General features: G+C 39.8%; 1 protein-coding gene across 1 annotated transcript in view; it reads right to left on the reverse strand.

The window, feature by feature from the left end:
- Window positions 1-15,455, reverse strand: part of AGBL1 (AGBL carboxypeptidase 1) — a gene marked incomplete at its 5' end in the record, with an annotated part of 707,101 nt that overhangs the window by 297,689 nt on the left and 393,957 nt on the right. The window contains 2 exons of the mRNA XM_060002674.1: window positions 4,058-4,234; window positions 8,633-8,764. Coding sequence (XP_059858657.1) covers window positions 4,058-4,234; window positions 8,633-8,764 — 309 coding nt within the window. The remainder of the gene's footprint in view (window positions 1-4,057; window positions 4,235-8,632; window positions 8,765-15,455) is intronic.

Genomic DNA, 15,455 nt, shown 5'->3' on the forward strand with positions numbered 1-15,455 from the left:
ATAGCTCAAGTGCTTAGTTCCAACATTTATGTTTTCTAAGTTAAGCCTTTGTGAAATACTGTTATAATTTGTTTTGCGGAAGGGTTTTTGGGGAGCTCTCACCATAACAACACCTATGAGTGGTGAGAAAAGCAGAATTGGGCAGAGGAGGAGGTTGAACCTCAGTGCAATTGCAACAGAGGTCCCCACCAATCCTACAGGGAGTTCTGGAGCTGGAACGGCACCCCCTTTGGAGTTTTCCCAACTAAGGCTAGGAGGCCAGGCCATTGTAACCCCACATAGACCAGCCATTGGATGCAGGCTCACACAGAGGAGCCATGGCTTTCGTCAAGAGGGTTTCTGCCAGCTACAAGTAATTTCTGGTGATGGACACAGCTGTGAGCCACTGGGGAAATGAGCACCTCTTCAGGGGGATCTAGGAGGTACATCCCAGCATCTCTCACATGCACAGTGGATGTCTTCCTTTCTAATCATCACCTGTTACTAGAATGTGGCCATGTGAAATTCCACACCTGGACTGGAATCACCTTACTCAGGGAAAGAATCCATCAGATGCTCTCAAATCATGTATATAGTGACTGGCCTAAGAGGTCTCAGAGTTGCATTCTTACTCATTTCCCTCTCTCACCCATGTATTTTCCATTTCCACCAATGACAGCAACTCTTAAAAATCTCCATTTTAGAATGGCGTCTAGTCATATTTGGACCATGGTGATTTCTTCTCCTTTTTCTAGTTATCCATGGACAGAGGAAAATCATCTGACCCTATCCGGAAATCACCATTCATTTGCTCACTTATCCATTCAGTCATTGGTTAGTCAACATAGATACGTAACAACTATTCTATACTAAAGAAGGCATTGAGTATAGAAAAATGAATGAGGAGGTTGTCAAAGGCCTTACACGTCAAGATGAGGAGTTGATTTTCTCTAGACATAATGAGGGTTATGGGTAGTACTTGACTTGAATAGGTTTGGGTTACTGAAAGATCCTTCTGTTGGTTGTAAAGAGGATGGATTGCTTGAGGGTCCACAATACAAGGCAATCAGTTGCAGGTAGGGAATATTAACACCCAGTTGAGTCACCCATCTTCTGTCCTTCCTCTAAGACCCTCTTTGCCGTCCCATGAGTCAGCAGCCCTGTCAAGGAGCATGTTAACAGCCTGCTTGGGTGGGAGCTTTTACATTATCCTCCTAAGCCACAAGCAGCCCACAGGACCCAGTCACATGCCTTCGCATGTGCAAACACACCAGGCATGCAACTCCAGTTCGCAAACACTCAACTCTGTGTGAAGCACACAGCTGTCCACATAGAGTCTGAAAAATGACTCTAAAAAATGAGCCCCCAAAGGATACATCATTCCATTTTGGCTTTTCCCTTTAACAGCCTCCACAGCTTTGGGCCAGTCCCTAATACGGAAAGTAAATCTCTCAGCGGACGGGACATCCACATTAAATACAAATTATGGATCAAAGCATATAACCTAGCAGTAGAGACTATATCCTCCAAACAACAAAAGCCAGAGAAGTTTTTTTTTTTTTTAATTAGCCAACTATAGACTGGAAAACAGAAGGGAAAATATCATATTAATAATTATGATTTGAAGGTGATAGCTTATATTCTTTAATGCAGTTCCAACATAAATGTCACTGTAAGAAATATTTCATTTCAGTACTAACAGATCAGGTACTTAGTGTGCTGGGAGAAATGATCGGAACTACGTTAAAGCCGCATTAACCAGAGAAACTGCAAAAATGTTTATATTCTTATGAAGGCAGGAAGGAATGCCCCTCGTGGGTATATTTAAGTATTTTCCATCTTTTGTGTAAATGGTAATGCTAAACAAAAAATGGAAAGATGGCCTTAGAATAGTAACCTCAGGACCCAACTGGGACTCAGCTTCTCAATGTACAAAAATCATTTGCAGTATGTTCAGGATGGAAATTTCTATACTGCTTTATAGCTTGTAGTCTTCATTATATACCTCAAACAAAAATCACCAAAACACCCAAATGTGGGCTGGTTTCATTTCCCCAGGGTGCCCCTCCACCCCCCCAATATAAAATTACTCACCATCCTCTTGGTCACTGTCTGCAATTCTGCTCAGTTACTCGACAATGTTTGTAACGACAGAAAAACAAAGGGAAGGGGAAAACCTATCCAGTTCAGAGAGGTGTTTCATATAGAGAACAGGATTTTTAAAGCAAAGCCAGATCTGGCACTGTTATGGCTTTTCTCTAGTCAGCTCCTTCTCCATTCTTCCTTATAGAGACCCCATGCAAAGGCCATGTGGAAAATTTCCCAGGGCAAACGCTGAGCCCATATCTGAAAGCTGTCCCACTGGACAAGCCTCTTTCACTGTCATTTCCGACAGCCAGTATGTATGTTGCATGGAAGACGAAGAGTTGGTGAGGGCCTGAACCTATGAGTCATTTAGTTTTCAAACGACAGCTTCAAGGGCCTTTGAGTGTCTGGTTGATTTACTGTGAATGGCACTGATACTTATGTGACTAGAAGCTGTTAGCCTGAATTGGTGCTTGGAGAAACAAAGTCAATGAAAGTCACAAATCCAATAAATCTGTGAGGGATGCATGGAGTTGTCTTCAAGAAGCACACAGCTAGAGAGGCACAAGTCTATACCCATAAGGTCTTAGAGTCACAATATTCTAGGCTTATTTTTTTTCCAGTCCTATGGGTTTTGAATGTCAAGAGAATGAACAGATTCCTGATGATATAACCTCCAATTATATTTGTATATGTATTTTCTTTTGGCCTTTACAAAAATTTTGTCTAGTAGGAAGGAGACGAATCTTTATTAATATCTGTGTTTGATATATGAAATGTATAGGTTCAACAGAGGTAAGCACTTTGCAGCATGGCTGGTAAGTGGAAGAGTGAGGTCTTTGGATGCCCAATCCCATGTCTCTCCAACAAGCTCACTCTTCTTATTCTGCATTGGATTAATGTGGATAAATATGGATTAATTCAGTCTAACAGTTTATTAATTCAGTAATAATAACAATTCTTTCAAGCCACTGTGTAGACAAAACTAACTGGCTATTTAATAGAATTAATAGGTCAAAATGGGTGGTTCAGTAACCCTGTGTTGAAAAATCTCTTTGACCAGGTGGGAAGTTAGATAATGTTCATCACCTGTCACTCCCTGGACTGCCTTTGATAGTTAACAGATTTCCGCAAGCACCAGATTATGGAGATGCCAAGCACTTCCTAGCAGTTCCAGGAAAGTATCAAAGCCAACACAACGAGCTTTAAGGCTGGTGAGGTCCAGGTGTTCTTGAGGTTGAATAGAACTCACCAAGGAGTAGTCTGTCAGCTTGCCTAATGAATTTAAAAGAGTCTATTACCCTGGCACTGCCACAATGTCCCTTATTTATGCTCCTCTAGTGAGGGAGTGGGACAAGCAGCTAGAACAGCCCACTGTAAGAGCTAATATAGCTGTAGAAAATGACTTATATGAGCCATTTCCCTCGATGCTAGAACCTGAGTCCTAGCCCCACTCATCTTGGGGAGACCCACATCACGCACATGCTTCTGTTTGCTCTGGTGATAGTAGGATAACAGAGAGCTGCTAATTTAGATAAGCACAGAAGACAGAGAAACACAATCCACGTATGTCTTGACAATATCTACATGCTGACCTATGTCTTTTTTATGATGCACAGGGGACTGGTCCCAGTTGTTGCAAAAGGAAAGAAAATGTTCTCATGCATAAAACAGGGCCAGGCAGAGGTTCCATAAAAGCCGGGTGTGCCTGTCTGAGGGAGGCTCCCCTGCCACTTGCTGGCAAGGGCAGATGATTGAGAAACCACATCAGCAGGCATGCACAACCTGCTTCCAGGATCAACGCAGACTGTGCTGCCAGGGAAGACAGCCATTGAACTAGCTCTTCAGCAAGATCAGGGAGCTGGGCCAGACTCTACCTGGAGACTTCTTCCTCTTTCAGGCTAGAGAGCAGGAGCAAGAGGTGTGTGACAGCTCTGCATTACGGTGTACTGCTGCCAGACAGAAAGCATGGATGTTTCGCAGCCTTACATACCTGATAGGGGCCCTGGTTGCAGCCACAGTAGCTGCTCTCCATGGTGTAGCTTCTGGACACCCCCATCTCTCTCCACACCACTACCCGTGCTGTGGAGGCTCGGGATTTCTCCACGAGGAAGCTGCAGCTGCTTAAGGTGAATGCTGGTGCTAGTTTATCAAGGATTTTGGGAAGAGTCTACAATTAAAAAAAAACAAATTATGATGAGTTGCCGGTGACTGGGGCTATGCATCATAAAAAACTTCTCAGTATGTATTAAGCATCTCAATACATTAAACACTTAATATGTGCAACTATAAATCTTCTATCTATCCTGAGTAATGGACACCAATTTTTTTAATACTTTTAAAGATGAGGAAACTGAGGCTTAGAAAAGTTAGAAAGAAATAGTTCAAGTCCAACTACAAAGTGACTGGAATGGGATCCAAATGACAATATGGCCAACTCCAAAGAGTATGATCTTTCAACCCCATCTTCCTGCATCACGGTGGACCAAGGTTGCAACATACATTCAGCCTCATACATTGCTGAGTTGAGTCTCATGGAAAGCCACAGACTTCACAGGGAACTGAAATTTACAGAGTAGCTCCATCCAGCCTCACTGTTTTCTAGCTGAACTTTCCTTATCTCAGACATACGGGCCATTGATGATTCTTAAGCAGGAGCACATATAATGTTCACTTGTTTCCTGAGAGACTGGAACTGCCAAAATGAACATTTCAGTCTCATTCTCTGATCCATAAATCTGAAGCTGGACCAATTATAAAACTTCTAAAAATTCATACTCTCTGGATTCATATGTACCATCTTTTCCTAGGGTAGAAAAGCTTTATGTGAGATCACTTAATTTCCATTTAGAAAGCATCAGTAGACCCTTGCCACTCTCCGACTGACAGAGAGGGGACTTCTAGTCACTGGACCCTTCCATCCCCCAAAGATGATGCCTCAGAGTTGAAAGTATACCAAGTCTTTGGGACAGCTGAAATACTACACTTAGCTCAGAACTTTTGTGACATGAACAAGAAGGGTTTTCTCACTTCAGTGTTGACAGAATCTCCAAAAACTAGAACATAATATAAAACTATATACATTAGATAAGAAACAGTATAGCATCGGGTCTTTGGACAAATTATAGGGACAAGATGGAGAAGCAGAACAAATTGATGAGAACATAAATTAAGGAATGCAGTTTTGTTCATTTCTAGAACATAGAGCAAAGCTTTTAATATATTGTATCTCTGGTTCTTATTGTCATGTTTAACATAACCATTAACTATATTAATATAAGGATTAATATAATTATTATATGATATATGATATAAATATATATTAATGTAATTATTAACATAACCTACTATGATCTCTAAGTTCTTACATAGTCTCCAGACCTAAAGCATCATAATTTTAAGGGAAATGAAATGCTAATGTTATCCTCAGAGTTTCTCCAATTGTCTCCTAATTGATTTTATCTATCCACTCTTGTCCCTCTCTCCCTGCAATCCCTCTCCCCATTTTTCTCCTTCAGAGTACTCATCACAATTACAGTTAAATTATTGTGTATGTAATTTGTTGTTTATTTTCTATCTCCTCTGCAGCCTAGAAGTTTGTGTCTTGTTCACAGGAAAATTTCTGCACATGAATCTATGCTGCTTGTAGAGGGTACTTCATAACTATTCACTGAAATAAATGGAATCTGCTAGTCCAGGCCTTTAGAGGACTGCTTAAACAGACATAAATAGAACATATATATATAAGTATAGATATATTTTTTAGTTGCTATATATATATATATAAAATACGATCAAGAATACATGAAGGTAATTATAATTTATCAATGTTTTACCTTGGTGTGAAAACTTAATCTGACATCATTTAAATGATCTTTGCTTTCTTATTTAGGTGAACCTTGTTTTCTTAGCTAGTACGGCCCCTCTCCAAATAACCACACACTCAAATTAACGGCGTGCATCTTGGAGAGCTCTATGAGCTATGATCCCTTCACTGGAGCCTGGAGGCTGTGAGATTTACAAAGTGCAGTGGCAGTACCCTCTTACACCTCCATAGCGGCAATTTATCCACTCATTAAATAATGGGCTCCAAACTATCTCATTTACAGTAAAGTCCTCATTTCATTTCCCTTTTGATTTCACACAAATAGATCTATGTCAGAGTGAGCGATGAAGATGATGATAGCTGGAGGCTGTTTGTTTGTTACGTTTTGTTTTGTAAATGAATAGGAAATTGATGAACTCTACATATGAACTGATCCACTGGAGACCTGCTTCAGTGTTTCCTGGGGTCGCCCTGGTTTGGGTGGGGCAAGAAGGCTTGGGACATTCAACTCTTCCCCTGACACTTGCTCTGTAACTTAAACTTAATTTCAGTTTCCCAAATATTAAGATTATAATAGATATCTTTTCACTGAATGCTTACTATGTATTTTGCGTGCATTAATTCATTCAATCATCACAAGTCTTTGGGGTAAGCTTTATTATCATCTATGAATATTGTTAACTTTCTTTTGGAAAAAGAGAGCTAAAACTCATGGTGACTCTATATTTAAGATTGGATAGTATAGATTCTTTTAGTTTGAGATGTACCACTCATAAGAGATCATTTTATACAGGTCAGCATGACCTGCCCAGATGAAAGTTTTAATTTACTAAACTAGTTTCCTAAGATAAAGCAGTTAAGCTTCTTGAGCTTTATCGCCAGTGCTCTAGCTGAGCCTTAGTGTAAATAGGACGTTGAGGATAAGCTGTTGGTTCAGCTTTATAGCCTTGGGGGAACTCTACTGATCAGTAGCAGTCATGCTTCTAATAGACATGAATGAAGAGGGTGAAAAAAAATTCAGGACACAGGGGAAGTAATTCCAGGTGAAATAGTAGCTTGGTGGGTTTTTACCTCTTTTAATACTCACTAACCCTGTAAATGAAGGTATTTCACACACAGTAAATTCATATATCCAGAATAATAAGGGATTTAGAAGAGGCTGGTACCATCATAACTGTGATATCGTGATTTGTAGTAAGAAATATATATCGGTTCTTCACCCCCAGTTCTGACATGAGATTCCTAAAACATTTGCAAATTCCTATGTGATAAGAGTGGTAGGAGCATCTTTTGTTCTAATAAGGTGACTCTGTGTGGGCTCCTGAATGGTTCCTGGATCAGGGCAGATCATCACTTCTCTAGGAAAGAGAGAGGGGATGGAAATGGTTGATAAATGATCATGCCCATGTGAGGAAGCTTCCATAAGATCCAAATAGTATGGGCTCATGGAGCTTGCAGGTTGGTGAACACATCCATACACTGAGAAGTAATGCACCCTACTCCCAACTCCACAGGTACAGAAGCTCTGGACCCTTCCATATCTACATATCTCTTTATCTGGCTGTTCCCATCTGTATCCTTTATCACATCGTTTAATAAATTGGTAAATGTAAGTAAGTGTTCCCTTGAGTACAGTGAGCTGTTCTAGCAAATAATCGAACCCAACGGGGAGGAGATCATGGGAACCTCTGATTTGTAGCCAAGTCAGACAGAAGTTGTGGGTAACCTGAGGACCTACTACTTGCAGTTGGCATCTGAAATGGGGGCATGTCTCCTGGGACTGAGCCCTTAACCTGAGGGATCTGGTGTTATCTCCAGGTAGATAGTGTCAGAACTGAGTTAAATTGTAAGATATCCAGCTGGTGTCACAGAATTGCTTGGTGGAGGGAAAAATCCAAATATTTGGTCCCCAGAAGTGTCATAAATGAAGTATTCTGTGTAAAAGTAAAAGAGAAAGACACAGGAGGAGAACTAGGTTTTCCCAAGACAATAATTTTTCTCTTTTTCCTATATAAATTTGAAACAAGGGCCAGTTTTTATTTTGTGGTTGGATAACTTGACCTCTTCTACCTCTTCCTAATATTCAGCAAGCAACAGCCTTTTTACTTTATCCTGACAGGAAGAAGTCCTTCCTTCCTTACCTCTCCTTAGTCTCTTCTTGGGTTCAGTGTGGGGATAGTTGAGCTCCAACTACTGGAACCCAGAAAAAATAGAATTAGGTTCAGCGGGTCACTGTTCTACTTTTTATAGTATGCTCAAGCAGAGGAATGTGGATCGTCTAATGCCTTAAATTTTTTTCATCACTTCATATTTATTTAAGATCCTTTCCAATTCAGCATCATTTTGTTCCTTCCATAAATATAATACCTAACAGGGATGGTATTTTCACTATCCTCGTTTTACAAGTGAAGAATGGGGGTTCAGAGAGGGAGTGTTAATGGCTCATAGCCACACAGTTAATAATTATAAAGTTAGGTATTAAGATGAGGTTTCCTGTCTCCAATTCTCACATCCTATGCACTGTATCATATCATATAGAAAAAACAAATTCAGAGTAACCAGGCAAGAAGCCATTATTCATCAAAAATGTGGAGAGGTTACATATGCCTTCAACCTGCTTGTACTATAATCCTATAGTTAAAATAATCAAAATGCCTATTTAGGAAAATAATGGTTGAGGCATGTCTCAAAGGCAAGCATATGGACACAAAATATCTGGTGTCATCCACCGTAATGACTTACCCTGTAGCTGACATCTTCCAAGAGATTGGATGTGCCCACAGCAGACTCTGCCTGCCACAAAGTCTCTTTGATGCTACAACCGTAAAGGAACACATTCCTCTTTTGGGAGTGACCATGGAAATCACAGAAGACCTACAATGGCCAAACAAAGGAGAAACTAAATCTATTGGTTTCTTACATGTTTAAAATGTCAACTTTCTTAGGTAGATACTGTTTACTTAGCAGAACCAGGCACACAAGGACCACTGGCGACTTTAGCAAGAGTTCTGTTGGTAGAATTATCAGGAAGGAAGGTAGATTGGAAGGTGCTTAGGGTTGAACAGAATAAAAGGAAATATGAGTCACATGTAGCTCTTCTGACAAGTTTACTTGTGACAGGGGAGGACACAGGGCCAAAACTGGAAGAGGAAATAAGAAATAGGCTTTAATAGTTCTTCCTTACAGACAGACTCCAATGAATAAAAACAGGAGAAATGAAGTAAATAGAAAATCACCATTAGAACGCCTCTGTAATAATTGTTGCTGGCAAGATCCACTGATGAATGCCAAAATTAGTGAGAAAGATTTGTGGAGAAAAAGGATTATTTGCATAGTGTCAGAATATCTCCAAGATGTTAACCAAGATGTTAATTGCAAAAGGAAAAATAGTAACTTTACAATGGAGAAACCCAGCAGACATCACCCTTAACCAAGTGATCAAGGTAAACATCACCAGTAACAGACACACTGACAAAATTCATATTGAAGAAAAGTAAAAATATGACCAATATTTTTAAAATCATCATGGTCATGAAAGACAAAGAATGTCTGAGGGACTCTCACAGAGGAGAAACTAAGAAAACATGAAATCTATATACAATGGGGATCATGGATTAGATTCTGAAACAAATAAAAAAACACTGGTGGAAAAGCTAGTAAAATCCATATGAAGTCTATAGTATCATTTATACTATTGCTCTAATATTATTTTTCAGCTTTGATAATTGTACCATAATTGTGCAAAACATTAGCATTAGGGGAAACTGGATGAAGTATATATGGGTACTCTGTGCTATTTTTGGAACTTTTCTAAAATTGTTTCATAAAAATGAAACAAGTATGCATCATAATATTTAGTTAAAATCCAGAATGCAAAGTTGGGTTGTTTCAACACCAAAAATAATTCAATGTGATTCACTCCATTTACATACTAAAGAAAGAACTAATATGATAATCATAATAGATGCATAAAAACGTTTGATAAAATTCAACAGCCATAAAGGATTAAAAAATAATACACAATCTTGGGACTTCCCTGGTGGCACAGTGGTTAAGAATCCGCCTGCCAATGCATGCGAAATGGGTTTGATCCCTGGTCTGGGAAGATCCCTCATGTCGCGAAGCAACTAAGCCCATGTGCCACAACTACTGAGCCCACGTGCCACAACTACTGAGCCCACGTGCCGCAACTACTGAAGTCTGCGTGCCTAGAGCCCATGCTCCACAACAAGAGAAGCCACCGTAGTAAGAAGCCCGTGCACTGCAACAAAGAGTAGCTTCCACTTGCCACAACTAGAGAAAGCCTGTGCGCAGCAACGAAGGCCCAACGCAGCCAAAAAATAATTAATTAATTTTTAAAAAACCTCTTTAAAAAAAGAACTAAAAATAAATGAAAATATTTAAAAACTAGATATATTTCATTTAAGAATTTCTTTTGATCCAAAGACACCAGGAAGAATGTGAAAAGGCAAACCAGAGTGAAATAACATATGTGCAGTACATATATCCAACAGATGATTCATAGAGAGAATGTATACATACATCAATAAGAAAAAAAGCAACTCGATTTTTAAATGGGCAAAAAACTTGAATCGATATTTCACAAAAGAGAAGTTCCAAATGGCTATTAAGCAAATGAAAATGTACTCAACCTCATCAATATCAAGGAAATATAATTTAAACACCACAGTGAGATGCCCCTGCATTTAACATCATGAAAAGACAATACCAAACGTTGGCTGGGATATGGAGCAAGTGAAACTCTTGAAGCCAGCCTGTGGGACTATATCTACACCACTACTGTGGAAAACAATTCTGGAGTGTCTTCTAAAGCTGAATATACACATATTCTAGAACCTGCCCAATAGAAACGCATACACTGGGCACCAGAAGATATCAAGAATACACACAGCAACACTATTTTTAGTAGCCTAAATCTGTAAACAGTAGAATTGATTAATAAATTGTAGTATAATCATTCAACAGAACACTGTCCAGCATTAAGAATGAAAGAACAAGCTAGATACAAAAGAGTACATCCATATGATTTCCTTGATATGACATTCAAAAACAGGCAAAACTAATGCAGTGATAGAAATTAGGATAATGTCTATGTTTGGGGGAAGGGGGACATTACATTATGGTCTGATGTCTGGGTTGCCCGTGGTGTTCTGTCTCTCGATTTGGTTGATGGTTACATGGTGTGTTCTTTTCGTGAGAATTTATCAAGTTGTAGAGGTGTGTGATCTGTATACTTAAAATTAATATATGATACATACACATTTGTGTATTTCAAAGAGATAGAAGTCCTGGTATTTCCTCACATTTGTTCCTTAGTCTGTAGAAATGTAGTCTTTGTGTAGTTAGTTAAGCACACAGAGTGGGTAACTGAAGGTGTTTGTCAAATTTGCTAACGATACAGAATTGACTACAACTGATAGCAGAGTAAACAAGTAAGAGCAGAAATTATAAGGGCCAAGAAGAGCAGAATTCTGGAAATAGAAAAACTTAAATTGGAATATGCAGCTCCTACAATTAGATTCTAACAGTGGCAAAAGTAAAAGTGACATTTAGCTAAGAAGTAGGTTTTGAATGCGAGATTTGGAGGTTTTAGATGACAGTTTGCTCAGAATGACTCAGTAGCCATGGATGTCAAGATTAATCATAAATTGCTTCTGGAGAAGTAAAGTGGTCATACATAAGGAGAACAATCAGTCCAATGTACCTCATACTGGTCAATTTATATCTCATGTAGTGTTTTTTAATTCTGAGTGTGGCCTTTTAAAACAAGCTAGTGTACCTCAGTAGAGAGGAATCAGAAGGCCAAGGAAATGGGAATGTTTATAAACACAGATTGCCTAAAGATACTGGAGATGCTTATCCTAGAAAAAAAGGTCGCTCAGTGGGGTCTTGATAGCAGCCCTCCAAATTTATAAATTTTCCCGTTTGAAACATGAATAAATATATTTGCTATCATTTCAAAGAGCAGAGGAAGGCAAAAGGAAGGAGGATATGTATCATGGACATAGATTCCAGCTCCATATTAAATTCAGTTGTTGAATATTTATTTCGAATATTGAATATTCAAAATATTTATTTTGAAAGTTATCGAAATAACTTTTGATGATTATAGCTGTCTTGCAATGCTGTGTCACACTTTTAAAAGTTTCCGTTCTCTGGAAATACTTCAGCAAAAGCCAAATAAATTGCTATCAACGATGTTGTTGGTTGAGAAGTTAGATGAGGTGATGGCTGAGGCTACTTTCTGGTATCTGATGAAGTCCTATAGTTCACTGATTGAACAGGAAGCCACTGACAGCAGGAATGTCCCGGGATATGCAAGGTGCATGCATGGAGCCATAAATAAACACATATGTGTAAGAAAATTAAAAAGGGTAAATAGGTAGATGGTCTGCCCGGTCATAATGGGAGAAGATGAAAACTCTTGAATAGCAGGTTAGAACTGATAGGTGTGTTGCTTGGGCTATGTAAGCAGGGAAGAATTCAGCGATGTCAAGACTAATTTCTGGAATCAAGGTGGTTGTCAGACAAACATCTGTGAGATGAAAGTTTTAAGAACTAAAGGAATTGAAACTGTTCTCCATAAATTTACCTTTCCTTTCCTCCCCCTCTCTCTTGTCAATAATAGAAAGCTACTATTTTATTGGATGGGTGGGGAGATTTATTAATTACATTGCAAAATTCCTGTTAGCAGAAAAGTATTTTTTTTTCTCTTCAAAAAAAAAAAAAGATTTTTTTTGGTGGGGGGAATCCTTAGTTCATAGTTGCAAGTTAAAAATCTTATGAGAAAATAAATCTCTCTAGAATCTAGAGCTGTGGGTGTTCAAGCCAAAAGGTCATACAGAGTTGGGAGGAGGGAGTTGGTCCAATGACAAGACAAATAACGAAAAAGCAGAGCAGAATCAGTGAATGAGAAAAAGAAGTTGTTTTGTAAAGGGTGAGATAATTAAATGTGCAGAGAAAAGCAGAAAACAGAAAATGTGGCCACAGAAGGAGAAAAATGCGAGATGGACAGAAGAAGTGTCTGGGGTTTTGGTGCTTTCCAGTTCTGGTTAGAACTTATTTGAATTTTTTCCTTCAAAATTTCCACTTTGGTTACTTTAGCAGATTTCTGTTATGTGCAACAAAAATATACCTAGGCCAGTGCTTCTCTAACCTGTCTGTGCATTAGAATCTCCTGAGGAGATTTTTAAAATATCAATCCCTAGAGCCCATCTCCAGAGATTTTGATTTAATTGGTCTGCAGTGACACCAGGCTGATGGGATTTTTTATCTTTGCCTCCCGTTATACACAGGAGTATTGTTCTTTTGGTTTTTGGGGGTTTTTTTTGCGGTACGCGGGCCTCTCACTGTTGTGGCCTCTCCCGTTGCGGAGCACAGGCTCCGGACGCGCAGGCTCAGCGGCCATGGCTCATGGGCCCAGCCACCCCGCGCCATGTGGGACCTCCCCGGGCCAGGGCACGAGCCTGCGTCCCCTGCATCAGCAGGCGGACTCTCAACCACTGTGCCACCAGGGAAGCCCTGATGGGATTTTTTAAAGTTTTCCAGGTGATTCTAAATGTGCAGCCAGGGTTGAAACCCACTTGTATGGGTCTGGAGTCTAGAGCAGTGGATCTGACATGTTATCAAGCATCAGAATAACCTGGAGGACTTGTTAAATCACAGACTGTGGGCCACTCCCCAGCAATTCTGTGATGCAAGCAAGTCTGGGTGGGGTCCAGGAATGTGCATTTCTAACAATCCCAGGTGATGCTGATGCCCCTGGGCCCGGGACCATGCATTGAAAGCCTCTAAAGGGACCAATCAAATCATCGAGGTTTAATCCTCTACCATCATGAATTTTCCACCAACCTGTATCTCTCATGCCTCAGTTTCTCTCTGTGAATAAAAACCCACATTCTTATGAAAAGTGTGCAAACAAATTAAGACTGTGTCTTAGCAACAGATTCCTCAATAAAGCCAGAAGCTAGGCCTATGCGGTGACAGGTGCTCCTTAGCTGCCAAATTCAACTGGAAACAAAGATTTGATTGTTTTCTGACTCTTAACAGATTCTGAAAGCTGAGGTAAACAACAAATTATAGACATCCCCACCTGTGGGAATGAGCCCTAGGAGTTCTAGCGGCCTCTGAAAATTCAAAGTAAAGGAGGCATTGTTCTACTTGTTGCTCAAATGACATCCATAAAAATAAATGCCTGTTAGTTATAAGAAACATGTGTTCCTCTAAATTGCAGGGGGCAATTACAGACAAATTATCAAGTTATTTCAGTTGAGGAAGCTTTTTCTTTCCTATGGATGACTTTACACTTGTCTACTTCCTTTCGGTAAAACTCTGTAATAGGAAGTGTGCCCAGTCATGGCACTCTAACACCCATGGGTTAATCAATGGCCCTATCTTGCTTATTCATCAATTGAGTCAACAAATATTCGCTGGGTGCCTGTGGTGTGGCAGGAGAAATTAAAATTTTAATATAAGGCAGTACTGCCCTCAATAACAATGACAAGAACAACAGTAGTTAATTTATTGAAGACTTAACGATGCTTCAGATACTGTGCTAAACACTTAATGTAGATTATCTCATGATGAAGTAGGTGCTATAATTATCCCCCGTTTTGCAGCTGAGAAAACTTAACAGCAAAAATAAATAAATAAGTAACTTGCCTAGGCTTGCTTAAGTTTGCACTGCTATTAAGTATGTGAGCAAGTAATTGAACCTGAGTTTGCTCTCATCCAGACTCCATGTTTTAAAACACTTTGCAGATCTATGTTGCCTCTTCCAGGAGCTGTTTTGTTGGGATGATCCCACAAGTGAATAGGTGATCATATTGCAGTGAGAGGAGAGAGACACACAGGGTTCTCTGGGAACCCAGGTAAGGACACGCTGCACAACTCATGGGGCATCATTCACACTGCACTTTAAGGAATGGCACCCCTGAAGGTGTATGATGTGGTGGTTCTGGGGTTCTCTAGGGGGCGATGCCTAAGATGAGTCCTGCTGAGTGAGGGCTGTCCAAGCAAACAGAAAATGAGGAAGAAAGGACTATGGGTATGAAGAATTTCAATAATTCAGAAAAAGACTACAGAGTGAAGGAGAGTGGACCTTAGGTGTAGGCAGAAGTGGACAGTGGTCACATCATTAATGCACGTGCACAACCATTCCAGGATGTTTGGACATTTTCCCGAAGGTGGTGAAGCAGCCATCAAAGTATTGGAGCAAAGAGGACCAGCATGATCAGATCACCAGAACAGGAGTGTTAAGAATGGATTACAAGGACTGAGACCAGGCAAGAGAAATGACAAGGGCCTAGTTTAAGTCAGCAAATGTAAGTATAGAGAGAAAGGACTTTTGGTGAGAGAGTAAGGAAGTAAAATCTATAGGAATTGGAGACTAAATGGATTTAGGGGCTCAGTGCGGAAGAGGTTAGGAATAATACCTAGATTTCCGGATTAAGTGAACAGACAATATGATGTGCTTTTCCCCAAGGCAAGGAACATGGGAAGAGATGCAGATTTGAAGGTTTCGTTCAGTTAAGTTTTGTTGTCT

This window comes from Delphinus delphis, chromosome 2 (genome assembly GCF_949987515.2).
Source record: "Delphinus delphis chromosome 2, mDelDel1.2, whole genome shotgun sequence".
NCBI lineage: Eukaryota > Metazoa > Chordata > Mammalia > Artiodactyla > Delphinidae > Delphinus > Delphinus delphis.